We start from the raw sequence: 26357 nt of genomic DNA on the forward strand, positions 1-26357 counted from the left end.
TGGCGTGGAATTTTCTCGAGCCTTCCTGAAAAAGGTAACGAATCTTCAGCTTGACGATCTGCCTATGACACTTTTTTTTCGAGGTAGCCGGTTTCTTAAAAGCAATATGAGAAAGACGTTTCACGATATCAAAATTTCCAAAATTTCCACAGTGATATCTTGATACTCGATTTATACTCGCCTTCCAAACACATAAAATATCCAATCACAATTCCACGATACCAAAACAAGCCAATATGGATCGGAACCTAAATGAGCTGCTCAAATGGAGCATCGAGAACACCAGCACGACAGGGAACGACCCCTCGGCCGCGCCGCCCACCAGCCGCGGCCTCAGCACGGAGGCGCTCGCGGCACTGATGGGCGGACCCTCGGACGCGGAGCTGATGCAGGCCGCCATGTCGGTCATCACCAACACGGACCCCTCCGTGTCGCTCGACGACAAGCTGACGGCCTTTGACAACTTCGAGCAGCTGATCGAGTCGCTCGACAACGCCAACAACATGGCCAACCTGTCGCTGTGGTCGCCCCTGCTGTCCATGCTCGAGCACGACGAGGCCGAGCTGCGCAAGTACGCCGCCTGGTGCGTCGGCACCGCCGTCCAGAACAACAGCCCCAGCCAGGAGCGCCTATTCGCCCTCGGCGGCATCCCGCGCCTCATAGGCGTGGCTACCAAGGCCGACGAGAACAACGAGGTACGGCGGAAGGCCATCTATGCCTTGAGCTCGGCTGTGAGGAATTACCAGCCAGCCATGGACGTCTGCACAGAGGAGCTGGCGAAGCAGGGCCGGCCAGCTACGAAGGTCGATGCCACAAATATGGACGCTGTCACGGCAGTCATGGATGGTTTGAAAGGACAGCCCAATGGGACGGCATAAAAAGTTATGAACGTCAGGAAACGAAGCACTTTGCATCAATACGGCGTTGGTGGCAAACGGGAAGGCGTTTTTGGTGGTAACATCTCGGACAGGACGATAGATTTCGAGCGGTCATGTGTAGTCCGCCACATGAATGAATAGGCCAAAGGCCGTTATGATTGAGGTATCTTTCTATCCTATGTGACATTGTACATTGTACAATACAAGTATATTACAGTGCGTGACCGTGACCGCCACCTAGAGCAGTCTCCTGCTGCATTTACAACTCCTGTACAGCGTAAGGGGTATTTAATTTCTCAAACGTCCGTAAAATGGGAAGCCCAGTGCCTGGAACAATAAGCGGGCTTGTCTGTCTGAGTTGGCTGTTGTTTCCACAAAAACACGGCAACCTGGAAGCATCTTAGGAGGATAAATCTAATGTTCACCGTTAGAACCGCTTGCTCATCTGATACTAATAACTTCATAATACTCACATCATAGTTGACCTCGATCTCTGGGAACAAGGCCATATTCTCGTGTGTCAAGCCGAAAGACAAATTTCCCGAGCTGTCACCCGTGCTTCCTGTAGGTGTGTTAGTGGTCATGACCCTCATTGTTATAACCAGAGATGCAATCTTACCCTTAAGACCCGGCCAGTCCTTGATCCTCGGGAAAACCAGATGGACACATTTGTCAAGAAACTCATACGCTGCATTTCCGTAGATGGTCGTCTTGACGCCAGACTTCTTGCCTTCGGCAATTCCCCACTGCGCAACGCTCTTTCTCGTCTTGACCGTTTCAGGCACCGACCCCGTGATGGCCTGCATCGCCGCGCGGGCCACCAGCAGAAAGTCCTCGTTCTTGAGTGCCGCGGGCACATACGACGATAACGTTACAGCGCGCACCTCGGGGATGTTGCGGAAGTTAATGTCGCGCTCGACGAGCGTCAAAGTCGGATTGCCGCGTGGCGACCGCAGCGGACGTCCCTTGTGATACGGGGAGCTCTCGTCCCATTCCCGCAGTCTTTGCCCGATTACCTGCCGCTCCGTGCCAGGGGGTTTGTGATCGTAGGTCAGCGTCATCAAGTCGGCGGCTACCGTCGATTGGTATGTCTGCTTTAGACGGGGTGAGTTGAATGGACCCGGGACGAAGTCGCGAGCGACGGGATCGGACGAGGCCGGGGACTGGACGGGGTGGAGAGGACCTCGTTGGAATACGGGTGGATGGTATTGATATCTTCACGCTCCCTGTTAGTCGACGAGTTCCTCGGATGATCATTTGATCAACTAACCTAGCGCTGGGAAGCTGGAATTTTCTCGCAGATCCATCGTGTGACTCGAACGCCTTTTTCTGTTCTTCGGTCGGAGGGGGAGCTCCTAGTGATGACTCCTGTTCAAGCTCAAGCAGATCTGGGACCTGAGCCCTTCCAGCTTCAGCTGCTTGAGTTGAAGCACATCTTCGTAGACATTGCGCCGTCGACTGCCGTGATAATTGGGTCAATGAGACTTGCCGAACAGGCCGAACCAACTCCCGTAGATTAACCATCTTGACCTGTGCGGATGGCCCTCAATTCGTGTGGTTGCTTCAACGTTGAAGCGTCATGAAGCGCTCTCGAAAAATTCCCTGAGCGACATGGCTGGCGCACGGATCACACTGTATAACGCGTGAGTGTGTGGCCAGCTGGCGCCAGCTGGCTACACTGAGAACCAGGTACCAGAGCTGTCGGACTTCAACATATAAGAAAGACACCAAAGTGGGACTGAATTCTTTATAGCCTGCTAGTATCTACAGAGTATCTGATGCGGTAGGCCCTAACTCCCAAAAGATCCCGAAGCCATACAACCACCAACTATATAGAGGTTTGCTACAAAAATGCTCGAACCCTTCTAATGACCACTTTAACTCTGCCACATATGCTCCGATAGTTGTAGCATCTTATCCGCCATCTGCCTCTTTGCCTGAGCTGCAATTCCCCTCTCCGGATCTGCTAGCTGTTCGCTATAACACAGCTCGACAAGGGCCTTGAGCTCGTCGTACGTGAAGCGGTCCGGATCCGAACCTCCCTCCTTCCCACTGTCCTCCTTGGCCTTGGCAACAATAGCGTCAGGTCCTTTATCAAATAGTGCGAAGTAGTTCGCGGCGCGCGCGAGGTCCACACCCGCCTCGATGTTCTTGAGGTTTTGCTGCAGCACAAGAATGTTGAGCTGCATGCGGCCGCAGCCCTTGGCATTCATTGGGCTCGTCATCGGCGCGTTGCTGACCAGATATGAGTTGATGAGCAGGCCGAAACCGGTGCGAATGAATGAAGCTTCGCGCTCGCGGAGGAAACGCACGACTGTCTCATCGTATGACACCAGCTCTGAGTTCAATGACAAGACTTGTGGATCAGGTTCGTTGACATCCTGCTCGAGAATATACGGCGCGGTCAGCGGAGACAAGACAACGTGCAGTGAGTACACAATGCGGCACCGGGCTTCCATGTGTAGAGTGAGGAGTGCAGTTGCGGCAAGCTCTTCATAAGAGGATACAATGCCGTCGAATGACCTGCTGAGAGTTAGGCAATTCATACATTGGTCCACTAGTATCGATTACTTACTGGACTGTTTCCTGCGTCATCGGGAGGTACACGGGTCCATCCTCCGCCGTAGCCTTATTTGGATCATTGAGAAGAGTCCATCGTCGCTTTTCCGGTTTCGGGAGGCTTGATCGCGAGGAGTCCGCATCTTGCCTTGTAATGTGCCGCAATCCTTGAACCTTAACTGCTAGCCACTTCATGCTAGTATATAAGAGGCACAAAGATGAGATGGTGTCACGATCTGAAATGATGTCGCTCATCTCCAGAGCTTTCTCGTTGGTCTGCGTAATCAAAAGCGCGACTTCCTTCTCTAGCAGATTCAGATCCAGATTCTCTGATGACCAGAGCTTCTTCATCGTCTCGTTGATCTCACTAGAATCGCTTGCCATTACGGCTGAAGCTCTCAAGGATTGAGGTTCTGATGCATTCTCCTGCGTCTTGGTAACCAGGGTTTTGTACCATCCAAAACACCTATCGTAGTACCTCATCATTTGTGTGATAATGAGGGCACTAAGGGCCTGGTCGTGAGGAATGGTTCCCAGCATCCGGCAGAAAGCTGCAACAACAGCAAAGAAGGATGTTGTCCCCTTAAAAATCGGCTTCCGCGCAACGTGTACCCAGTCTGAATCTTGCTGGAAAGCGTCTGCTTCGCCAAATACAGTATCGCTTAGCTTGCCAAGGGTCTCATCCAATTGTGGCTGGAAGACATTGACCAGGAAGTTATCCAGGAATGATGTCAGCGTGCTCGTGGCCAAGTCCGAGCCAGGAGGAACGATGCTCTTCAACCTTTGGAGGAAGACAAGGGTTGGAGGCAGGAGCAAGCTCATGTTAAAAACGCTCGGCTCGACAAGCGACTTGTATGTCCCATCTTTTTGATTACGATTGTCGAAGCTGGGGCCCATGCTTTTCCTAGAGCCTATTGGGTCTTTGCCAATCAACGAAGCTTTCTTATCCGTGCCTTGTCCCTTGCGCTGATTAGCTGTAAGGCCGGGCACAGCCGCTCGTATGATACCATCAAGTGCTTCATATTCCGTGACCATTTCCACAGACTTGGAGTCCGCCTCAGAGAAACGGAAAAGATGGTCTCTGGAGACATCCATCTTCCCATTGATGCCGCCTCCGGGCCTAGGTGAGTTGAATTGATACACATCTGCATCTGTCGTCACATAATTGTGTAGGAGAGAACGAATCTCGTTCTGGTACAGGTTCCACAACTCCTTGAAGCTACCAAGCAGTGCGCTGTTGTTGCCTGCTCCCTCTCGGCGAATAAGTGCCTTGATGTATTCGTGAAAGAGTCTGTGGCCTTCGGCGATAGCCTCAAATTTGCCGTACAAAGTCCATAATAGATCATAGATGACATCGGCCCTCATCTGTGTCTCCCTGCTACCATAGATGTGCAGCCCATGAGTACCCGATGACACTCCTCTCAAAGAGCTAGGGTGTTTCTGGTCAATCTCATTGATCGTCTCATTCACGATGCCGAACAGCTCTACCGGAAGTCGCTGTTTAAGAGTGTCTACAGCTGTCTCCAGACGGCCTAGCTTATTCAAAGACTCAACCAGAAGCGAGATATAGTAGAATGTGTCGGACTCGGGGTTCCGAGCTGGGTCCTCTTGTACTGGGTTTTCGAAATCCATCGAGTCTAGCACCGTAAAGAAAGGCACTAGTGCTGAGTTGTCGCTATAGGCATCGTTAAATGCGCCTTGGTGTTTGGATAGGTTCTGCCATCTCTCCTGACAATATGGTGACTTTAGGTATAGATGTTCATGTAACTCTTCCACAAGAATATCCATCAAGGCCGTCTCTTGGTTCGCCAGGTAGCTTCTAAGTTCGCTCAAGGCCCCGATGTTATCAAGTTCCGGCTTCCTCAGCTTCCGCAGCGCGTTCTGGAGGACCTCGACGGCAGTAAGAAACCGCTTCTCGCTGATACGTGCCTCGAGCTGGTCAGGGACGCCTCGCAACTCCTCTAGCTCTCCCAGCGTCTGTAGTAAATCATCGTACATCTGGCTTGTATTGTACAGTTTCTTGAGCTCCGGGTCGGTGGCGCACAGGCTGGTGCGACTGGCGGCAAGCCCGTCCTTGAGCGCGCGCACCTTGCGCTGCGACGCCTGGATGCTGCCCTGAATCTTGTGAAAAGTGCCGATAGAGCTGTTGAAACCCTGATGGTAGTCGTGCACGATGCCCTTGAGGCTGTCCTGCAGGTACGTGTGCGTCTTTTGGAACTGTCGGTACTCGTGGGCGCGCCCGACGGAACTGCTGTCCAGCAGCTGCAGAGCAAGTTGCACGGGCACGCAGTCCGTCTGGCACATTGCCGGCCACTCGCTCTTGATGTGCTCCAGGACCTGGCCTATCTGTTTCTCGGCATTCGTCTCGTAACCGCGCTCGCGCGTGGGTAGCTGCTGCTGCTGCTCAGCTGCTCGGCGCGCGGCGGCGCGAGGAGGCGGGCGGGCTTGCGGCGGCGGTGTGCCATATCGATCGCTGCTGTAGCCCTCACCGAAGGGATCATAATCGTCCTCTCCTCCTCGCTGGCGCCCGAAGTTCCCGTAGCCGTTGCTGGTGCCGTTGCCGTTGCGATACGTGCGTTCGTTGCGGTACGACATTGTTTCAGCGTCGGGGGGTCGATTGAGCAGCGAGCCGTCTGTCGAAGCTCCGCCGCATCATCGACGGCCGTTGCGGGTTGCTCTTAACTGAACTCGAAGTCTTTTGGGATTTGGATGCAATGTTGTCAAGCTTGAAGGGTCTCGATTTGTTTGAGAGCTTGGGTTGTCATGTCCGTCAAATGCACAGCAATTGGAGCTTTAGGCGGGTGCGGCTGTTGCCGTGGGTGGGTGAGACTGGGGTCTGCACAGTGGCATGCCACTTATGCGTTTCATCCCTGTCCAACCTTAAAAAGTCCTGAACAATGAACGATTACCACTTTAGTCGCATAAGAATACAATCGAAAAATCACGTTGACATGAATGTTTATACACGAGGGTCTTGTTGACCCTTCAAATGCCATGAACCTAGAAACATAACCCTAACCTGACACGATCTCATCATGATCCTAATCGGAGGTGACCAAGCCAGATCAAAAACGCCCCTGACAGATGCAAATACCAACCCCTATATTAGTCCCCGACATGACCAGCAACTTCTGCTCAGCAACTCCATTTTGCTTTTCCCAAGATTAAACTCAAACAATTGTAAAGCATCACTCTGATATGAATCATCGTCATGTAGACAGAGATGGGCAGTCCCAGACGTTTAGCCCACACACACCCACTCTGCAAACACACACCATCTTGCAGTGCGGTCCGCAAGCACCAGGCCACGCCAGACACCACGCTCTGAGCATTTGATGATTGTCTCCCAAGTGCCGCCATCGCTGGCTTCCTCATCTCCTGGAGCAGCACGTCCGCCGACGCCAATGCCCCGCCGTTCCTCTTTCCTCATAAGTCTGAGGATCTTCCCTCCCGGGGTCTGTATGGCGAGCTTCGCCGGCTTCCTGCCACTTCCTGAGTAATTGCTCCCGCTCGCCGTACTAGGATTCGAGTTGTTGCTCATGCTCATGGCAGAGCTTGGCCTGACGAAGGGGATGGGACTGGCACCGCCTGGATTAGACGACGGTGTCATGGCAGAGCCCGAGTCCACCGAGCTTGGGTGCTGCCGGATGGCAAAGACGAATGTATTGTTGAGCGCGAGACGCTGGCACTGCGGCTGAACCACGTAGATATCGTGCCGCTGAGCGTGTGGAGTCGGGTGACGAGTGACGAATTCGTAGGGAGGATTCTCTCCTGTATGGATTATGGGGACTGCAAATGCCAGCGGGTGCGGAATGTCCTTGATGCTGTGCATCAACCCCCGTCTTCCAGCATACACCTTCAAGATTCCAGTCCCCTCGTCTCCTGGCAGCAGCGCCTTGACAGTATACCGCTTAACACCATTGAACCACTCCGCTTGAGCTAGAGCTCGCTTCTTCAGCAACTCGCCGCTCTCGAAGAAGTCGCCGTCAATGTCCCTACTAAGAGCGCGAACTTCGACTTCTGCAGCGACCTCAATATCAGCAGGGACGTTGAACTTGATATGGGCCATCTCCAAATCCTCGATACGGATGAGGGATGTGTTATAATCGGCCATCTCCAGACCACTCTTGAAGTAGGGCGGGCAGGCACAAGGCAGGTTGAGAAGGATTTCGTGGGCAACTGGTGGACAGATATGTTGCTGCGCATGGTGTTCAGGAATGTGTGTCCAACAAATCTCGGTTGGGCGGGCGAGAAACCACCACGGGTCTGCAGCACCTGTACCACCGCTCGAGTATAGACCACGGCGAGGATTAGAAGGACTTGCCAAACAACAGTCTAGCATACGCCACTCATTGTCCACGAGAACGGTGTTCCACCAATGGTTGGATCGTGGCATGATGCCTGTCTCGGGGATTTCGCCGGGAGTCTTGAGATAACCGCGGACAACCTCGCAGGGCAGACCAACCGCTGCACACATCTCATAGACCAGGACGGCATACTCCTCAGCACAGCCTCGCTTGGTTGAGATGACGCGACGGGTATCTATTTCACCCTCAAAATCCTCTTCCCAACACACCTTTTCGGAAACCCAGGTGAAGATTGCCCGAAGCCGCTGGACGTCGCTCCGATATGGTCGGCAAACGTAGGTAGTTGCAAGTGTAATGGCCGTGGTCATCGGCGGTAGGTTGCCAATGAAGCGAGAGTTCTTATCTACTTGACTCAGATTAATCATCTGGTAGTTGACCGGCTCTTGAACCGGCATTCCATCTGCGCCTTCGTCGCCATCGATACTACCATAGAGTTCATCTACGGGATCGATCGCTGGATAGTCCAACATCTGACAACGGTCTCGGCGCTCGCTCCGTTCAATTCGACTCAAAGAGTTTGATCGGTTGACGTCTCGCCGTACCTGAACCCAGTCAACGCCTGCTCCAAGTCCCATCTCGCGCGCTGCATTGCTTCCGTTAGGGGTCATTGGGCTAGGGAAGCCACCTGCAATCCCTGCCATTGGCTTCGGCATAGACTGGACAACTGGCGATGACTGCACGGAGCCGACGGCACCAGTCGCAATACTACTGCGACCGCTGGCGACGCCAGTTTTTGCTGAGTCTATGATCTTCTTGAAGAAGCTCCGTTTCTTAGTTGATTGTGGTTGAACCAGGCCCCCTATGCCTCCAATCGGGTCTTCGTAGAACCCAGCTTGAGACTTTGACCGAGAAGCCTCAGAGGCGTGGCTGCTGTGGTAGGTGACTCCAGTGAAAGGAGTTTCTGGACGGTTGATGTCGAGTTCTCTCATACCCATAGCACTCTGAGCTCGACTCATATTTTTCCTCGCCAAACTTCCAGCGCTCGTAGCACTGATTCCTGAAGCGGAATAACCGCTCATAAGACTCCGATCTGTACTCTGTGTCATTGCGGTCCCGTTTGTTGTCGTGCTGCGGTTGCCAGAAGAAGCACTAGTGGAATTTGTCTTGGTCGTGTATGTTCTCCCCAGCATCTGTCGTCCGACATCGTAAGCCGATTTCCTATGCCGCAACTTGCGATCCGGCTCTTGCGCATGTGTATCCATAGAAGATTTAGGTCGATCGAACATGTGTCCCTTTGGTGGAGGAGGTGGTGGCATTGCATCGTCATCGAATCTGCCTGAGTTATGCTGATGCATATTCCGTAGTCTTGTCTCCATACGCTCCACGTAATTGCTTAGCTGTGGTAATGGGGCTTCCTGTGGGTGGTTGCCATGATAAGTAGGATCTCGAGAAGACTCGCCGCTACCGCTGTACGTCTCATAGCCCTCATCTTGATGCAGCGCCACACCCATGGATGTCTGAGGTCGCATTTGCCCTTTTGGCTTATGCCGAGATTGCTGATGTACCATATCAAAGGACTCGGGGGACCATGGATCCAGGGGCGGAGGAGGTTCAGGAGACTCTGTCTCGCGAGACACGCCTAATATGTCAAGCTGTTCCATGACGCCATCCATCGCTTCTCGTAGCGGCGACGGTGTCAAGCCTTCCCCGGCCGGTGACGGGGGGCACGGTGAAGGCACTCGTGGAGTATGCGGCCGTTGATCGTAAGACATATGAGATCCATGCCTACTCAAGTTCCCGCCCATTTGGCTGTCGTACGATGCATACGAGCCGTGCCGCGGATATTCTACTCCACGATTGTCGTATGAGGCGTGGGAGCCATGTCTGCTAACCCCATTTTGAAGTCGACTGTCATGCGACATGTTCGAGCCATGCCTGCCAACACCTACATGACGATGTGGAGGCGGGCAAGGTGGTGGCGGTGAGTCACGACCTTCCAGAGACTCTCGATAAGGGCCATGTTGTGATTGCTGAGGATTGAAGGATGGCGCCGGAGATGGCGCTCTCGAGCCGTAGCCATGGACCTCTGGAGGGGACGGGACCCTTCCGATTCCATCGTGGACTCCAGTCACTCCGGCATTGACGAAGGAGTTTGACGAGTTCTCCCGTGACCTGACCGGGCTCTCTCTGTATGTCTCTGGTTGTTTTGCTGTAGTATAATGGGGTGCCTTGGCGTACGCCTCGAATGGTTTGCGGAACGTCTTTGACTTTTGCGGAGTGTTCTTTGGGCTGGGAGTATTGCTGTTTGGTGGCAGCGGGCTAGTTGATCTGCTCATAGGCCTGAAGTCGTCGGGCAGCAGCTCGACGAAATTGGAGGGAAACACGCCGACCATTCTCCTGTCTCGCCGCAATCTTCCTGTCCACCACGATCCATCGCCGGCATTCAGACACTCGATTAGGTCGCCTTCTATGAATCCGAGGTCTCGTTTTGACTGTGATGTGAGTTAGTATGAGAAGAGGCTCCTACAAGAAAACAATTCTGTCCGCAAAATCGGGTTGCAAATTACCTCTCCTCCCCATGAGTAGACCGCCCTGACCCAGCACGGGAACCGCGTCGGTAGAGGCGGCGGTGCGGGCACCATCTTGTCGCCTGTGTTGCCTCACCGCGTAGGCTGGGCGTGTGCGTGTTTTCTCGAGGCCACGAGGGGCAGTCAAATCGCTTTGTCAGATTACGAAGGCGCCAGGCCGAGGATTCAGCATTGCTTGCGCAGTGATGTAAATAAGGTGGAAGTGGTGGTGCTGGCCGCCATACAATGTGTCAATGCGGATATCAATGTCAATACCAAAATGGTCAGGTCCAGGGAAACCACACCACAGCAGCCCTCGGAGTATTAATTGAGCTGATATTGGACTGGAAAACAAAGCTGGGGGAGGTTTTGCAAACTGCAACAGGACTCGAGCCAAGTCAGTGTCCAAAAAGCGGGCTTAGGTGTGTGATGCCGGGGTTGGCTGGGAACATGGCCATCTGGTGGGCATTGGGGGATCCCAGAGAGCAGGGCTTACACGGAGTTGCAGCAGCATCCAGGATAAACAGTCTTGTGCTGGGGCACCACCCACACTCACACCAACCAGGCTGTGACACTGCCGACCAGCTGGTGAAGTGGTTGCTGGGGTGACGACTCAGTTTCTGCACTAGTGGAGGGGCTATTGCTGCCATTTCCTCTCCTGTGGATAACCCCTGCAACAGTTTGATGTCACCTGCAGACAAAGCCCACGATAGCATGATATACCATGTTAATGCCAGCCTTCAATCTGCCCGCAATGAATAACAATCTGTAACTTCTTGGTCAAGGCCCGGTACTACCTAGGTAGTAAGCGCTGGCAGTGTGCAGCGGAAGACCCCAGCCCTTTGGACGGGACCTGCAGCTGGGCCCTTTCAGTGGGCAGCGGGTGTAAGTGAGCAGGACGGGACTGATGAGTCTGCAGCTGCAGCTGCGTCTGCAAGGTCACATTCGAAGAAAGCATATACTGACTGTATGACTTTTGCTTCTTTCATCAATCTACTTTCTCTGTCTCTCTGTCTTTATTACTCCCATTTTTTTATGCTTCTGTCATGAAGAGAGCAACGGTGATAATAGCTGGAGAAGAGGCTGATCTACTCTACTATTAGCTCATTGATGATCCCGTATTGGAGGCTCCCCCCGACAACCCCTCCGCAATTTCCAAAGTAAACAAATGGTCATAGCTTCTGCCACCACCAGCAACCAGCAACCAGCACCCAGCACCCAGCTCAGAGCCCAATCTGGACCAGCCCGAGCCAGCCGGCGGTGCCCCAGACAACCTAGCCGGGCATCTGCAACAGCTCGACATCCTTATTACTTGCTGTCTCGCACTGCCAGAGCACAGTAAAGCAGAGTAGACCCGGCCAAGTCTGCGACCTGCTTCAGCTGCTTACCCCAATCATCCTCCTCCTCCTCCTCCTCCTCCTCCTCCAAGGTACAGCCAGTCTGCTTGCTTGGTTGCATGCTTGCTTCGAGGTTGCAGCTGCCCGAGTCTCCTGTGTCGCTGTCGTCACACTCTCCCCCTCTCTGCGGCTGTCCTCTCCTCTCCTAGCTTCTGCAGGCAAAGCCAGGCGATATCCTCAACTACTCATCTTGCACGACGACTAGTTACCATGGCTGACGAGGGTATCTCAAACCACTATCAGGTTCTGGAGGAGCTTGGCCGTACGTGCTTCCCGTTCAATCCTCTCTCTTCAGGACTATCCAGGCTAATTGACTCGTGCAGGTGGCAGCTTCGGTGTTGTCTACAAGGGCATTGAAAGAGCAACAGGTGAAACGGTTGCAATCAAACATGTAAGTCCAGCACATCACGATAATGCATACTGTGGAGAAAGATTACTATATTAACTATAATGACAGATCGACCTAGAATCGAGCGAGGATGACATCCAGGAAATTCAACAAGAGATCTCTGTACTCAGCACATGCGCAAGCCCCTTCGTCACCCAATACAAAGCAAGCTTCCTTAGGGGACACAAGCTATGGATTGTGATGGAATACCTGGGCGGCGGCTCTTGCCTCGACCTCCTCAAGCCTGCCAATTTTGCCGAAGGCCATATCTCCATCATATGTCGCGAGCTTCTCCGGGGCCTGGAATACCTTCATGCCGAGGGCAAGATCCATCGAGACATCAAGGCTGCCAACGTCCTTCTGTCTGAGAATGGCAAAGTCAAGTTGGCGGACTTCGGTGTTGCTGCACAATTGACCAACATCAAATCCCAGCGTAACACTTTCGTCGGAACCCCCTTCTGGATGGCCCCTGAGGTCATTCAACAGGCCGGGTATGACTTCAAGGCAGATATCTGGTCACTGGGCATCACAGCCATGGAGTTAGCTAACGGCGAGCCTCCCCTGGCCAACATCCACCCGATGAAGGTCCTATTCCATATTCCAAAGAATCCGCCTCCTAGACTAGAAGGGCAATTCAGCAGGGATTTCAAGGATTTCATCTCGCAGTGCTTGGTGAAAGATGCCGATCGACGACCATCAGCCAAGGACCTCCTAAAGCACCGTTTCGTACGATCAGCTGGCAAGGTGGAGGCTCTTCAAGAACTTATTGAGCGCAAGCGTGCTTACGATGTTAACCTGACCCGCAAGATGCACCCAGTGTTTTACCAGGAAACCCTTCATACAATCTCACCTAAGGACGAGTTCGACGAATGGGTATTTGATACGGTGAAGTCTGTTGCACCAAGGAAGGCAACTACACGAGTCCGAAAGCCATCGTCAATCTTCTCCACCGAGGAGGCAATGCGAAAGCTAGATCTCAAGGATGGGCCTCTACAAATGTCATCGCCCGCAAATGGAACTGTGCGAAGGTCTACAGTTCGGCGACAACCGTCCACAGTTTTACAGCAACGGCGGACGTCTGCTGTACTTCGTGAATCAGACGGATCTCCCCGCTCCATTCATGCACCGAAAAGGCCTTTGCAGCCTGACATGTCTTTCGGCAACACGGGGTCTACGATGCGTCTCTTCCGTCGAGTCCCCTCAGACAGCTCGACGTCAGGACAACTTGGCAGGTCACCGGACTCTAATGCCGAAAATCAGCCACCAGAGCCTTTCTTGCCTGCCGAGGCTTCTAGCAAAGAGGGCATACTTGGCCATCGGCTGTATTCTAGGGCGCTCGATCCCGCTCTGGCAGAACTTCATGCGCAGACCTCGGATATGAGAAAGCGAGAGGCTCTAGCTAAGCTGTCTGATGCTTTCAGTCTTTTAGACTCTGTAGATCCCGAAGGAGCATACCACTTCATGCGCAACCTAGTGTCAGTGGTGTCGCAGGACGGAAAGCTGAGCAATGCTTTCCTACAGCAGCCTGCCTCGAAGACACCGTTAGATGATAGTACGCCGCAAGGAACTGTGATCATTAAGAGTCAGCAGCCGACCCCGGCGGCGCCGCTCAGCCCGACGAAGCTGGTTCTCAGCCAGGCTAATCCCCATCTGAAGAGCCATCGTAGACGACAAGGCAGCCTGGCACCTGATTTCTCCCCAGAGAAGATGGACAAATCCGAGAAGGAAAAACTGAGAGATATGGAGAAGGCAGCTCTCGAGGCCAAGTTTCCCGGCCGCGAAGCACAGCCTGGGATGGAGCACATCAAGCAGCTGTCTGAGGTCCTGTATGGACGCTGGGTGAACGGACTGCAGCTTCGATGGCCCGCGATTGCGGGCAATTAAAATTTGGTTTATGGCTTAGTGACCATGTTCGATACCCGGCGTGTACAAGAGCATCGAAGAAATACCGTGGGCTATGGCAACTGGGTTCTCGTGCTCTCGAATTTTTGAGTTTATATGCATACGCAGCATGTTGGAAGGGTAGGATAGTCCTTTTTCCCCGCCATCAATTTTGTATCTGTTGCCGCTGCATTTACAGGTAAAGCAGGCTTTTCGATCGAGGTGTTTGGGGATTCATCGGATTCGTGGACGACTTCATGATATCTCCTGATGGCTCTCGGACTTGACCCTCAAGCATTTGGCAGGCGTTGGACGGATTAGGGCCATTGACATTTTTGATAGACTAGGACTGTAGTAATATACAACATGCAATACTACCACGCAAATGGCTTCGTTGTGATGATCCCTTAGATAGTCTGATGCTTCTTTTCACGTTTTCACGGGCAGTATCCATCTCTGGTGTTGATCCCCCAAAGCTACAAAGCTCAGCGCTCTACCAATATTATATAGCATGTCTGACTGGTGTGGGTATCTCAAGTCACTCCATATTGCTCAAAGACAATTTTATGCGCCAGTTGATGAAGTCATCCGTTAGTATCTTTCCATGTCCTGTCTCCTCAACTTTGTATACCTCGATATGCTGGCTTCGAGCCCGCCGCCTTATCCTCCACACGCCATCATCATCAATCTTTTGCCGCAACCCTGTGTAGCAATCGTCAGAATCTATCGAGGCTTACAGTTAACACATACTCTAGGATCGGTGACTTACAGTCGAGGAACGAAGCTGCAAAGTTGATACACGTATTGCCATCCCAGGCACGACTGTGCTGCTGTACTGTAGCAGGTATATTCGCAGTTTCCAGCTCGTCAATCTTCAGCAGACGGCCGTCACGGGACCGGAACCCCACGATAATCTTTGGGACGCCCAGCAGGAAGCTCTGGATCCACCACTTGAGCAGCTTGCGCTCGAAATTATCGGCGTCACGCTCACCACGGATCTCGGCTGACGTCTTGAGCTCGACCCAGTTGACGGGCTGGCCGGGCTGCGAGGGCCTCGCGTCCCATATGGCATCCACCTCGCCGCCTAGGCAGAGGATGGTTTTGCCGACGCCGGTGCGCACGACCGAGCAGTACTGCGCCTTGTTGCTGACGCGATGGCTGTCGCGGGTCTCGATGAACTCGCGGTCTGTCTCACTCCAAGGGTGAGGGATAGTGGCAAGGGACTCGAATTTGTATCCTAGAAGTTTTTCAGTATCTTTTCATTCTATGACATGGTGGATGTCTCTTACCCCAGAATTGCATGACTTCTTGTGGTATTGGTCCTCGCCATTGTTGAGACGCCTGCTCCCGTTGAGAAGCCATTTTGTAGGCATGATTCTCTTCTATATATCTAGAATAGTCGTCAATACTGATAATTTGTTTGAGAATGATAGTTATTGCTTACATGCAGTCCTGGACGTGGGTGTCAGATCATATTTTCAGTAAAAAGACAAGTGAGGGACATACTTGATGGAGAGTTGCATTCAATTCAAAACTATGATGCCGTGAGCTTGAGTCCGACATATTTCACTGCAGAGTAGAAGTTACCCATCTCGATCATCAAATGGTGATGACATGATCTGTCTCACGGTCAGACTCACACTCAGCTAGCATTATTTGATATCAAATAAACTTACCTTCGTTAGTATTCCGCGCCAAGTTACAACATGGGCATCAATCTTCTTTCCGGTTTCCTGCTCATGGCTGATGATAGTCTTCAACAAACTTTCGATGTGCTCGTCCACAGAGTCATCATGCTTGTCAAAGGTCTCGAATCCCTTTGAGAGATCCGCGCCAAAGACTTGTGGTGGATAATACCATTTGAGAGAAGAATCCCCGAGATGAAATTTGTGGTCATCGTCGTATGAAAAGCAGGCAAACTCCTAGACGTCACATCAGTATCGAACGCCTTCTGACTGGGGCAATGCGAGGGAGGGATGTTTTCCCGCTGCATAGCCACGTGCTTTCTGACCTTAGGACGCCTTACAGCCTCACTCTCACCGGCGAAGCGGGCAGCGGGTTGTATCGCGAACGAGTTGTCCATGGACGGAAATGCAGGGAAACGGGCCCCCTGTATCTACGCGATTCGAATGCTAGAATTAGCGAGCCTCATGAGATCATGTCGCCGACACGTGGTGTAGTGACCCTGCAGTCGGCAAGATGCATATGGTAGGTGAAGAAGTCGGGTAAGTAGAGAAGGCAAGATCGCTTCATTATTGGCCAGCGCTTCCGGTTGCAGTGATGAGAGATCTTGGGGCGCCGCTAACTTTTAGCGTAACCACCACTAACTGACGTCGCTCCAGCGCCTGGGGCCACCACGTGTGCTTGGCTTGCTGCAGTAACTGAACTATTGTTCTCAAGTGTCATTTTTTCTCAGAACTTACTGATTTCATGGCCTCGATGAGCTCATCATGCGTGTCCAAGGTCACCGAGATATACTGTCACTGTAGGGTTATCAAGGCCAGCCTGAAGTGTGGTGCAGGGATCCCCCGTTCTCCTGTGGTTCAATCTCCGTTGTTTAAGCGGCCGTGATGGGACCCTCTTCACAACGGCAAACCGCCTGCTCTGCCGGTGACACGTGCTCTAGATGAGGGCCGTTGCAACCTCAACTAGGGCTATCTTGTACCGGGGCCCCTCCGGAGCCTTGCCAAATCAGCGGATCTTCTCCGTACCTGAGAGACTCCTAGAACTTTGTTAGGATGTAGGTACGCGACAAGCTGCGCGATCTCCATAGTCCTCGGGTCCCGCAGCCCCGGGATGCGAAGATCGTCACGGCACTCGATGCGACGATCTGATATATCTTCCCCCATCCCCGAAGCTATGGACCCGTAGCTCTGGTTCTCCTTGACTACTTGCTGTGATCCTTGTAGCTTGCACCCGTTCTAGGCTCACGAGACCTTGCCAGTCCGCCAACTCGACTCGTAAAGACTTGTACAGTCGCTTGAGTGACAATGTCCCTATTGACTGCATTGAGACTTTCGGCTGCCCTTGTGGGCTCCGCAACCGCTGCGCAAGTCCTTGCTCCAACTCAAGATATCAACCTTCCTGCAAGCGAGTCTGCCACTGAACCTCTTAAGTGGCTTGGTGCTAATGGTCCTTGGTTTGCTGGTGAGTATTTGGGGGAGACAAGGAATTCAGTATCTAACCCTCATTGCCAGGTCCCAATGTCTATGATATTGACCCTGAGGTTCCGGAGAATTGTTATGTAGACCAGGCGGCTTACATTGTCCGTCATGGCTCGAGATATCCTGACACGGGCGCCTACAATGGATGGGTAGATATGCAAACAAGGGTATGAAAATGCACTGTATCCTCCTGGAGGAAGTTGAACTGAAGCAATTTGCATCGCAGTTCTCGGCCGGTGGTTATACTGCCAAGGGTAGTCTTTCATTCCTGCCCGAATGGAAGACGGTCCTCACCAATCCGGCCTTGCAGATAGCTCAAGAAAGCCCAACAGGTATTAAAGAAGCACAGGATCTCGGTTATCAACTACGAACCAGGTTTGTGAAGTCCATCGAATTATTCAAACCCTCACACTAATGTCAAACAGGTATCCTCAACTCTACGATGAGGGCGATGACTTTTTTGTTTGGGCCAACAATTATACCCGAGTGCTTCAGACAGCAAAGGCATTTGTCCAAGGATATCTCGGTCCCTTCGCAGCTACTTACGGCAATGTCTTGTCCGTGACATCAAAGGGATTTGATGGCGCTATTGGCAACTCCCTAGCTCCCTCTGACCAGTGTCCCAACTTCAAGGACACAGAGGGCTCAGCCTACGGGTCGCAGTGGGCCAATGTCTACATCCCGCCGATCCAAGAGCGCCTCCAGGAGTTGATTGACGGCAACCTGACGTTTACCCAGACCGACATATCGCAGATGCCATATCTTTGCGGGTTTGAGAGCCAGATCACTGGAAGGCTTTCTCCGTGGTGCAGTGTCTTTACCGACGAGGAACTTAAGCAGTACGAGTATGCCAACGATCTTCGTTACTACTATGGCATCGGACCTGGTACAGATCTCAATCAGAAGATGATGACGCCTTTCCTGAAGAGCCTTGTAGGATTACTCAAGGAGGGTCCAGGTATTAATGGCACATCCGTTGACGGCGGCTCGTTTGAGGTCCCAAAGCTCTTGATGTCTTTCTTGAACGACGGCCAGCTCACGGAGCTCGTGACCGCGAGCGGCGTTTTCGATGAGCAGGCAACCCTCTCCGCCACCGAGAAGGACGACGGCAGGCTCTTTATCGGATCGCACTTCGTGTCCATGCGAGGCACTATTGCGTTCGAGAGGCTGAACTGCATCAAGCCCTCGAGCTGCAAGTCGCGCCGCAGCGCTAGGTCGACGAATATTCGCCGAGACACGCACAACGCCACCTATATCCGAGTCAAGTTGAACGATGCTGTGTACACAATCCCGAGCTGCAAGAATGGCCCTGGACAGTCTTGTCTTTTGAGCGACTATGTCAAGTATGTGGAGGATAAATATGCCGCTCAGGGCAACTGGGTGACGAATTGCAATGTTACTGCGGTAGATGCACCCACAACTGTTCAGGGAGCGAGCTTCTTCACGGATCTGAGCAGCCCCTGGCTGCAGAGTGTTCCGCCATACTAGAGTCTAGATGATGTTATAATGCGCTAAGTAGAGGCTTTGCCGTCTTCACACCTTGGGTCAAATCAGCAGTCAATTGACAGGAGACCCCTTGGATGCATCCAAAACCGTACACACACGGCGAGCTTTGACTTATAAATGCCCTAATTAGAATTGTGTTAGTCATGGTGTCATAAATCCATGTTTGTCTTCAGCTCCCACTGCACCCGGTAGATGTATGTGCTATTGTCTGCATGCAACAACCCTTGGAGTACTTCTGCTGCCAATTTTGAAGCTCTCGCCGCTGTGAGTGGGAGATCTTGGACCCGTACCTGACAAGAGCCGAGAGACAAGTGGACTTAGCATGCCGATTGGTAAGGGCAGTCGCTGGCGCCCCTCACTGGAGTTCTATCACCCCACTAATGCGCATCATTCACCTGCCATCACGGGCTAGAATCTCAAATCTTTCTCGACTCATTGGCGGCTCATATGGCGAGATTGAGTCTAAATAGACTCTGAAGTGACATCTAAAACCTCAAGACGCAAAATTTATCTCTTCGTAGTTGTTCATTCTTGCTATTCAATATTCCTTTCCCTCCTCATTTCCATCCGTCCCCTTACAATCGTCACAATGTCCGCACCTCACCCACTCCCGCCATCCATCAACGTCAATGATCTGACATATCACTTCCCGGACATGTCGACCGGCGTGTCGCACATATCCCTGAACGTGCCGCCGCGGTCTCGCACGCTGCTCATAGGCGCCAATGGCGCTGGCAAGACCACTCTCCTGCGACTGCTGGCGGGCAAGCGCCTTGCGCCTGGTGGCGCCATCAAGATCTCGGGCGTGGACCCGTTCACCGACGGGCTCGAGGGCGTGACGTACCTGGGGCTGGAGTGGGTGCTGAACCCGATCGTGCGGACAGACATTGGCGTCTCGGAACTGCTGCGGTCTGTCGGCGGCGACGCCTACCCGGAGAGGAGAGACGAGCTGGTCGGCGTGCTCGACATCGACACGAACTGGCGCATGCACGCCGTGTCGGACGGCGAGCGCCGCCGCGTGCAGCTGGCCATGGGCCTCGTGCGGCCGTGGACGGTGCTGCTGCTGGACGAGATCACCGTTGATCTGGATGTGTGGAGCCGTGCGCAGTTTCTGGGCTGGCTGCGCGCCGAGACCGAGTCTCGTGATTGCACGATCGTCTACGCTACTCACATCTTAGACAATCTGGCTGGCTGGCCGACGCATCTCGTCCACATGCATCTGGGCACGGTGCGGGAATGGGGCCCCGCGGAGAGCTTCCTGAGTAGGCTCGAGGGCGAGGCGAGCGGCAACTCCAGGCTGGGCGAGCTTGTGCTGGGCTGGTTGCGGGACGACCTGAAGGACCGTGGACCGAGAAGCCAGCATAAACGCGGTCCGGAGGGGAAGAGCTATGCCCATCTGACTGGTGTTGGGGGTTATGGTGACGAGTCTACCAAAGGTCCTCCTCCAAAGGACTAGAGGATATTCAGCGTGGAATGGTGGTAGGGGGATGAACTCTTTTCAACATTGCATTTTGGCCTATCATCTTGCATTATAGATGAAAAGTTTAAGACGCATTTTAACATGGCGTTGGAGGATGCATTCAACAGGATCAAGGATACGTCAAATTCGTGGGGGCGGTTCAACAGGACCCAATATCCGGGAAAAGGAGGCGTTCTCTGTGTTCTGGTTTGACATTATATACCCCCTCATCGGGCTACTGGACTCGCAAGATAGCCAGTCGCAGCTATGATGCTGCTGTTGTACACTTAACGTGTATTCTCAACGCACTATATATGGTAGAGAGCTTAACAATACTCTTCAGACCAAAATCATTCAAGGTTTGATCTTCCCTCCCCGCGCATCTCTCAGGTTTTTCATCGTGTTGTACATGAGATCAGGCACCCCCTTTAACCCCGTTGCCTCAAGATGCTGAAGCACGCCGGAGCGATACTCTTGCCAGTTGAGTATCAGACCGCCGCGTCTTGAGAGCTGAGCAAGACTAGTCTGGGTCACAGGACCAGCGTGTCGAATGCGAAGTTCTATGTCATTCTCCTCAACCTCTGCGTCCTCAAGTTGACGAACATGCGAGATCGACTGTAACGCAAGGGCGGGCGAGTACGAGATGGTGAAGAGGGACGCCAGGTCGAGACCTTTGTCAAGGCTTGAAACATATGTTCCTAGCCGCGTAACGGCTATCTGCGGCGCGAGGCACCCCTGAGCGTTCGCGTCTGTCTTGGTGAATGCCTTGCCACGCCAAACACAATTGCAGATATCCATGAGGAAGCCGTTGAATGTATCGACGTGCTCAACTTCATACGGCGTCAGTTGTCGTTTCAACACCCTAGTCATGATTTGTTCGAGGGCCTGTTTGTAGAGAGCAAGGATCCCGCAGAGCCTAGACACAGTGGCCGGGAAGGAGCTAAAGTGGAACATGTAGACTAGAGTCGCTGGAGGAATGGTGACCTGGGTACGCTGAAGGATTTTTGGCTGTCTGATCATGAAAGTAACCTGTTCGTAGAAATCGAGAATCGCCATCTGGGTTGTTGCCGATGACGAAGTCTGTATGATCGTGAGGGATAGCTTGTTGACATGTTCAACCAGACGTGTGACCGTGTCTGCCGTGTATAGAGGAATTTCTGTATCTGATAAAAGGATGGTAGCCCAACGGCGCAGGAGTAAAGTGTATTGTGACAGGAGCGTTAGCTGAGATTCAGCAGTGTTGTCGAGAACACAAGCCTCCATGGGTTGAAGTATTGAGGAATAAAGCACTTTCTAAAATTAGCGACTGATGAACTGTAGGAGGTTTTCGCACACACCATCGAACTCTATCAATGGGGAATAAGACACCAAGTCGAGGACAATATCTTTGTTGCCAATTCCGTTCCATACTTGCAAGAGTTCTCGTGTCATTTGTAAGAACAACGGAGGGAGCGTCTATCATATCTCCTCAGTATATTGATGTATTGTGTAAATCTGGAAAAAACAAACCTTGGCACTCGCAGCATAGTCCCTTATAGATTCGAGAATATCAGCCATACCGGTAGGGTCTACATCACCACTGGACACGTCTGATATCCAGGACGTTATCCAGTTACTAGCTCTCCTATGAGCATCGTGGTCTGGCCTTAGATGCATCAATTTCTGGAGTAAGGGATCCGCTAGTACAGCGATGAGCTGATTTGGCAGTTCAACTTTCTCGAGACTTTGTACCAGGACGTCTGGGCTGTCAATTTCCTCGAGTGTAATAGATGACTAAAATTGTGTTAGCACGAAACATCGACTTCGATTATCAGAAAAAAAGACTTGCTTCTTGGGCATGCGTGGTATGAACGACTGGGATGGCCGCTAATGCCTTTCCCTTGATCTGGTTGATTCGTTGGTGATTTACCCGGAATCCATTCTGGGGTGCCTGGAGTCCATCTTCGTCTTGTTTACGTCTAGCTATCTGGATCTCATCCAGCCGAGTTCGCCATTGCGGGTCAGGGTGCTAAATGGTTCAGCATTTCTTTGAGAAATAGCAGGCGGAACTGGCGACTAACCTTGAAGGGAGATGCTTTTCCTCTCGTGGCTTCTCCAACAATAATCTCCGGGTAATAGTTCTTGAAAACTCGTAACAACCCGAGCAGACCAGGATCGTGACCTGTTTGTCGTGACAAATTGAGACTTAGACCGGTTAGCAACCAAATGCGAACTTGTTTGTTCATCAACGTACACAGCTTGAATTCTATGTGGCCGAACATGTCTCCGACGAGTGATCAAGGCTAAGATATGACAAAGCTGCGGTCTATTAACGGATGACATTAGTAGCCTGAACTAACTTGACAGTCTGCACCGCTTACCTGATGGCTGCCGTTTCCAGAAGATTGAACAGGACGCCGTACGCCTGCGATAGAGTTACTTGACTTCTAAGGGCATGATATACTAGTATCAGCCAGCGCAAGAGCTGGGACTGAATGGCAAGAGACGGTTTGAGCTGGCCATGACCCAAAGACCCTACAACCTTCAAGACAATGTCGTCCGCTACCTTGCCGATAGGATACAAGTTCTTGATGATAGAAGCGAGACTAGCCTGATCTAGATGGCTGGGGGTAGTGATCAGATCAACGAGTTCCTTCAGATCATCGGGTAGGAGGCCGTGCTCATAGACGAGCGATGTCAGATCATCCACCCTTGACTTGATGCTTGTTTGTCGCCGCTTTGCTGGAACTTTCGATGCTGCACATGAATTAGACCATCTCTGAGCACAAAGCTTGGGCCTTCTCACCCTCGACAATATCGCTAACGAGGTTTCGGACGTTGTTAATATCATCATCCAATTCCATTGTGATGGCCTGGATGAATCACTAGTAGGCCTTGCTGGGCTTCTCAACGGCGTCACCTCCGGAGGTATCTTGATTGAAAGACGCGTCGAGCTCCGATGAGGACGCGCCTCGCACGGCAGTGGGTAGCTCCATTCTACCGATGTGGGGCCGCTCAAGGTGGGGGTGCCAAAGCTACGGGTGCCGCGCAGACCTTGTTAGGAAGGCACTAAAGTAATAAGCGACTGCCTTATAATACCCCCTGGCACTCTACCGAAACAGTCGGGTGTAACCAAGCCTAGTCGAGTACACTACTCTCTCTATAATAAAGGGGATAATTCAATGTTACACAAACCTTTACCACCTGCCAGGAGTACTCTCAATCCGTGAGCCATCTGCGGGATACGACTGACAGGTACACGGTTTCAGGGAAAAGCCATCAAAGGACAGGCGACCTGCAAAATGCTATTATTCCTTCTCCAAGAGGAGCAAGTCAAATTTTCGTGCAACATTAGAGGGATGACGCCTCAAAGCAACACATGTACCTAGTACGTATCTGTCTGTCGTGTTGACCCATCTCAGATGTCCCAATTTCAGGTGCACACCCAGCTACCTAAAGGCGAAGAGGCTTCGTCATAAGAGCCATGTCAGTAGATTGTCTTCGACTGTAGCTGTACCCCATAGCACACACTCTTTGGTCATCCGAGCCCCAGAAGTACCTAGGTAGGTAGGAAGACATGTCTGAACCGGAAAGAGCAGCTGAGTGGGCACTGCTGTCTCAAAGGTACCTACCTAATTAGAATACTGACGAGGTACGCTAGGCAGGGAAGGTGCTCCCGAGGTCTACAGGATTGAACCAGTATCCAAGATTCAAGATCTCGCAAATTGCGCCATCTACCAAGCTTCAATGCCGGATTAAGGCTGAAAGATCGAGATAGAGACTAAACTGCCTCCCTACCTACATAGGTACCTACCTATCTCCTTCAGGTACCTTCCCCAGGCGAAACAAACCCAATGATCTGAAGAGATCTGAGCCATGAAACGGCAACTACTGCTTCGGGTACGTTATCAGGGAAGCACCTGCCGGATCGTGGGCATAAAGCCGCGCTAGAAGGCAGGGGCGTGCTCGCTGGGCTTTGTGTAACGCCAGCCGAGTTTCCACCTTGCCAATGTAGGGCACAAGAATACATACCGCCAAAGTCGCATCGTAGGGAGACTAGATCTACCCTGATTTTACTCTGAAGAGCCTGGATGTCGCCACTCTCCTGAATTTCTGTCCTCGTTACTTCGTACACTCCTCCTCGAAATGGTCTCGTATTGCCTCCTATATCCCACGCTGCTCCGACTGTCACGCGCATCTTGCGACGGACTTTTGCTCTGTTCTTCACACGCATCACAATGCCGCCGTGGAGTGCCACCCAATGAGCGTCGATGAGACCTTTGATGCAGTCCTAGCGGTGCAACTGGGTGTCAGATGATTTTTGCTTTTTCCTCTCATCAGTGGCGTATGGACTAGGAATGCAAGCCATCACATTACCCTCACCGACGTCAACTTCCATCTGCTCCTTACATGCAGTCTAACATACCTCGTTCTCCTGTTCAGAAGTCCAGGCTCGCCAGGCCATGCCAGGTCATGCCATGCAGCTGTTCCACGCTCTCGTCACGTTGCGACAGAAGAGGAACAGCGCCATTGGGTCCAGCCACACCACCTTCGTTCTCAGAGTCTCTTGTTGTCGAAACCCAGAAGGCTATCTCGATCTCGTTGGATCCTGAAGCCATGCACTGAAACGTCACAGAACTTGTCCTCCCCCTTTACCTGAACCCAGTCGTGCATTCGTTCATTTCATAGTCGATGACAGGACGCATGACAAGCACCTGCACCCGTCCACTGAGCTCTTATCACATCAAACCAATGTCATAGCCTCTACAAGTGAGGGTTCGAGCTGATGGTGGCTCTACTTCGCGCATGTCACTTGCATAGCACTACTTTCACCATGTCATCTGCAACTTGTCAAACTGGGAAGGTACCCATACCTTCTTGCCGGCGTCCCTTTCTTGTCATCTACTAGACCAGATGCTGTGTCTGCAGGCGAGTGCCTCTATGGACATTGCCCTGCCGTTGGTACATGCCTCATCTACGGCAACGGGCAAGCAAGTGCCGCCTCCTTTCTTGAGATCAGCTGTCGCAACGGTTAACTGGGCTACACACCAGTTAAGTCGCTTACGGTGACTCCCTATTATACGTCCTGCAGGACATGCCGTCAAAGTGCTGTCCGCCCGGAAGGTGAAATGACTACCAAGGAAACAAAGCTTTGACAATCAGAGCAATCTGTTTCGCTTCAGGGTCTTGGTGGCTGTACAATCAGCTCACAACCTAGCATTTTCTTTGGTCAAACTCAGTTGCACAAGGTTACCAGTCACTTCTCACAGCTTGTCAAGTGCTGCGGCCTGGATGGTCGCACGAAAGGCCAGTCTATAGGGACACTATACGCTCGTTTTGACGGAAACAGCTAGTAAGCGCCAACTTTTCGCTTTAGGGCTTCCGTCGAAGACTCCGCAACAGCACAATGTGCTTGCAAAATGAATTTCGACCACGGATCCTTTTGTGCAACACGACCTGTGAGTTGGCCGGCCGCTGAGGGGCGGCTGCTAACCGGCCAATTAGCCGCTTCGAAATGAATGCAGTGGTGTATGCAAGAATTTGAGTACGGTAAGAAACAAGCCGACCATCAGCTCGAATTCATCTTGGCTAGACGCTCGAATAGAGCCGGCCATCAACCAGGGGCTGTTCTATTGGGTCTCTGTTACAGCTATGTGTGACGCTGGGAGCAACCCAAATGCCCAACAGCCCGGGATCGCCAGACGGCATTTACAAGGGACGTCAGCCGGCTGACACTTTGGGGGTGCCTGAGCGCGATTAAAAATCCAGCTGTTCCAGCGCCCTACTGCTCCCCTACAGCCTCTCTAAACTTAGACCTGAATACCCTTGTCGCAGACATCCCCTAGCAGCGATCGCAGACCCCCAGCCATACTAGGGTCACAGTTCCCTGGTGTCCATCCTTCCACACCTGTAGTCTCGGACTGCGACCTCTCTTCGCCCAAAGTCCGTCAGTACTGCAGGCTTTCAGTCTCGATCATTGCAATTCGCATAGTTTTAGGAGGCGCAATACAACTGACGCCAAAACCACACCTTCCGTGGCTAGTTGCTGGCGACGATTAGGCTTTTGTTTACGCTGATTACCGTTAAATCGAGGGATAACTCGGCCAGGTCTCTTCGTGTTGCTCTTCTAAGCTTGCTATATTGGGATCCTGCGGTGGCTCTGCGGCTGTTCTTACAGCGGGTTAGCGACAACGTCTTCGCCACAGAGGCATTTACAACCTAGTCACAAGCGCGGTCAATTCCCAGCAAGGGTAATTACTGAGTACCTCGGA

General features: G+C 52.3%; 7 protein-coding genes across 7 annotated transcripts; 4 read left to right on the top strand and 3 right to left on the bottom strand.

Annotated features, from left to right (window-relative positions):
• Positions 1-236: 236 nt before the first annotated feature.
• Positions 237-878, top strand: UCRPA7_7861 (putative hsp70 nucleotide exchange factor fes1 protein; the record flags this gene model as incomplete). Its single annotated transcript, XM_007920383.1, has 1 exon — positions 237-878. One exon carries the CDS (start codon positions 237-239, stop codon positions 876-878), a length of 642 nt encoding a protein of 213 aa, XP_007918574.1.
• Positions 879-1166: 288 nt separating this feature from the next.
• Positions 1167-1939, bottom strand: UCRPA7_7862 (putative 54s ribosomal protein l7 protein; the record flags this gene model as incomplete). The annotated part of the gene is made up of 3 exons (XM_007920384.1): positions 1167-1292; positions 1352-1440; positions 1498-1939. The coding sequence occupies 3 exons, from the start codon at positions 1937-1939 to the stop codon at positions 1167-1169; spliced, it is 657 nt and encodes a 218-aa protein (XP_007918575.1).
• An 816-nt stretch (positions 1940-2755) lies between these two features.
• UCRPA7_7863 (putative sec8 exocyst complex component specific domain-containing protein) lies at positions 2756-6032 on the bottom strand (the record flags this gene model as incomplete). Its single annotated transcript, XM_007920385.1, has 2 exons — positions 2756-3401; positions 3454-6032. The coding sequence occupies 2 exons, from the start codon at positions 6030-6032 to the stop codon at positions 2756-2758; spliced, it is 3225 nt and encodes a 1074-aa protein (XP_007918576.1).
• A 646-nt stretch (positions 6033-6678) lies between these two features.
• UCRPA7_7864 (putative cytokinesis protein cyk3 protein) lies at positions 6679-8823 on the bottom strand (the record flags this gene model as incomplete). Its single annotated transcript, XM_007920386.1, has 1 exon — positions 6679-8823. One exon carries the CDS (start codon positions 8821-8823, stop codon positions 6679-6681), a length of 2145 nt encoding a protein of 714 aa, XP_007918577.1.
• A 3095-nt stretch (positions 8824-11918) lies between these two features.
• Positions 11919-13980, top strand: UCRPA7_7865 (putative serine threonine-protein kinase protein; the record flags this gene model as incomplete). Its single annotated transcript, XM_007920387.1, has 4 exons — positions 11919-11970; positions 12032-12099; positions 12166-12969; positions 13357-13980. 4 exons carry the CDS (start codon positions 11919-11921, stop codon positions 13978-13980), a joined length of 1548 nt encoding a protein of 515 aa, XP_007918578.1.
• Positions 13981-16967: 2987 nt separating this feature from the next.
• On the top strand, positions 16968-18629 carry UCRPA7_7867 (putative histidine acid phosphatase protein; the record flags this gene model as incomplete). The annotated part of the gene is made up of 4 exons (XM_007920388.1): positions 16968-17124; positions 17175-17308; positions 17368-17516; positions 17567-18629. 4 exons carry the CDS (start codon positions 16968-16970, stop codon positions 18627-18629), a joined length of 1503 nt encoding a protein of 500 aa, XP_007918579.1.
• Positions 18630-19236: 607 nt separating this feature from the next.
• On the top strand, positions 19237-20103 carry UCRPA7_7868 (putative ccr4-not complex subunit caf16 protein; the record flags this gene model as incomplete). The annotated part of the gene is made up of 1 exon (XM_007920389.1): positions 19237-20103. The coding sequence occupies one exon, from the start codon at positions 19237-19239 to the stop codon at positions 20101-20103; it is 867 nt and encodes a 288-aa protein (XP_007918580.1).
• Positions 20104-26357: the final 6254 nt, after the last annotated feature.

This window comes from Phaeoacremonium minimum (assembly GCF_000392275.1).
Source record: "Phaeoacremonium minimum UCRPA7 unplaced genomic scaffold PA7_03_scaffold_558, whole genome shotgun sequence".
In the NCBI taxonomy this organism is placed as follows: domain Eukaryota; kingdom Fungi; phylum Ascomycota; class Sordariomycetes; order Togniniales; family Togniniaceae; genus Phaeoacremonium; species Phaeoacremonium minimum.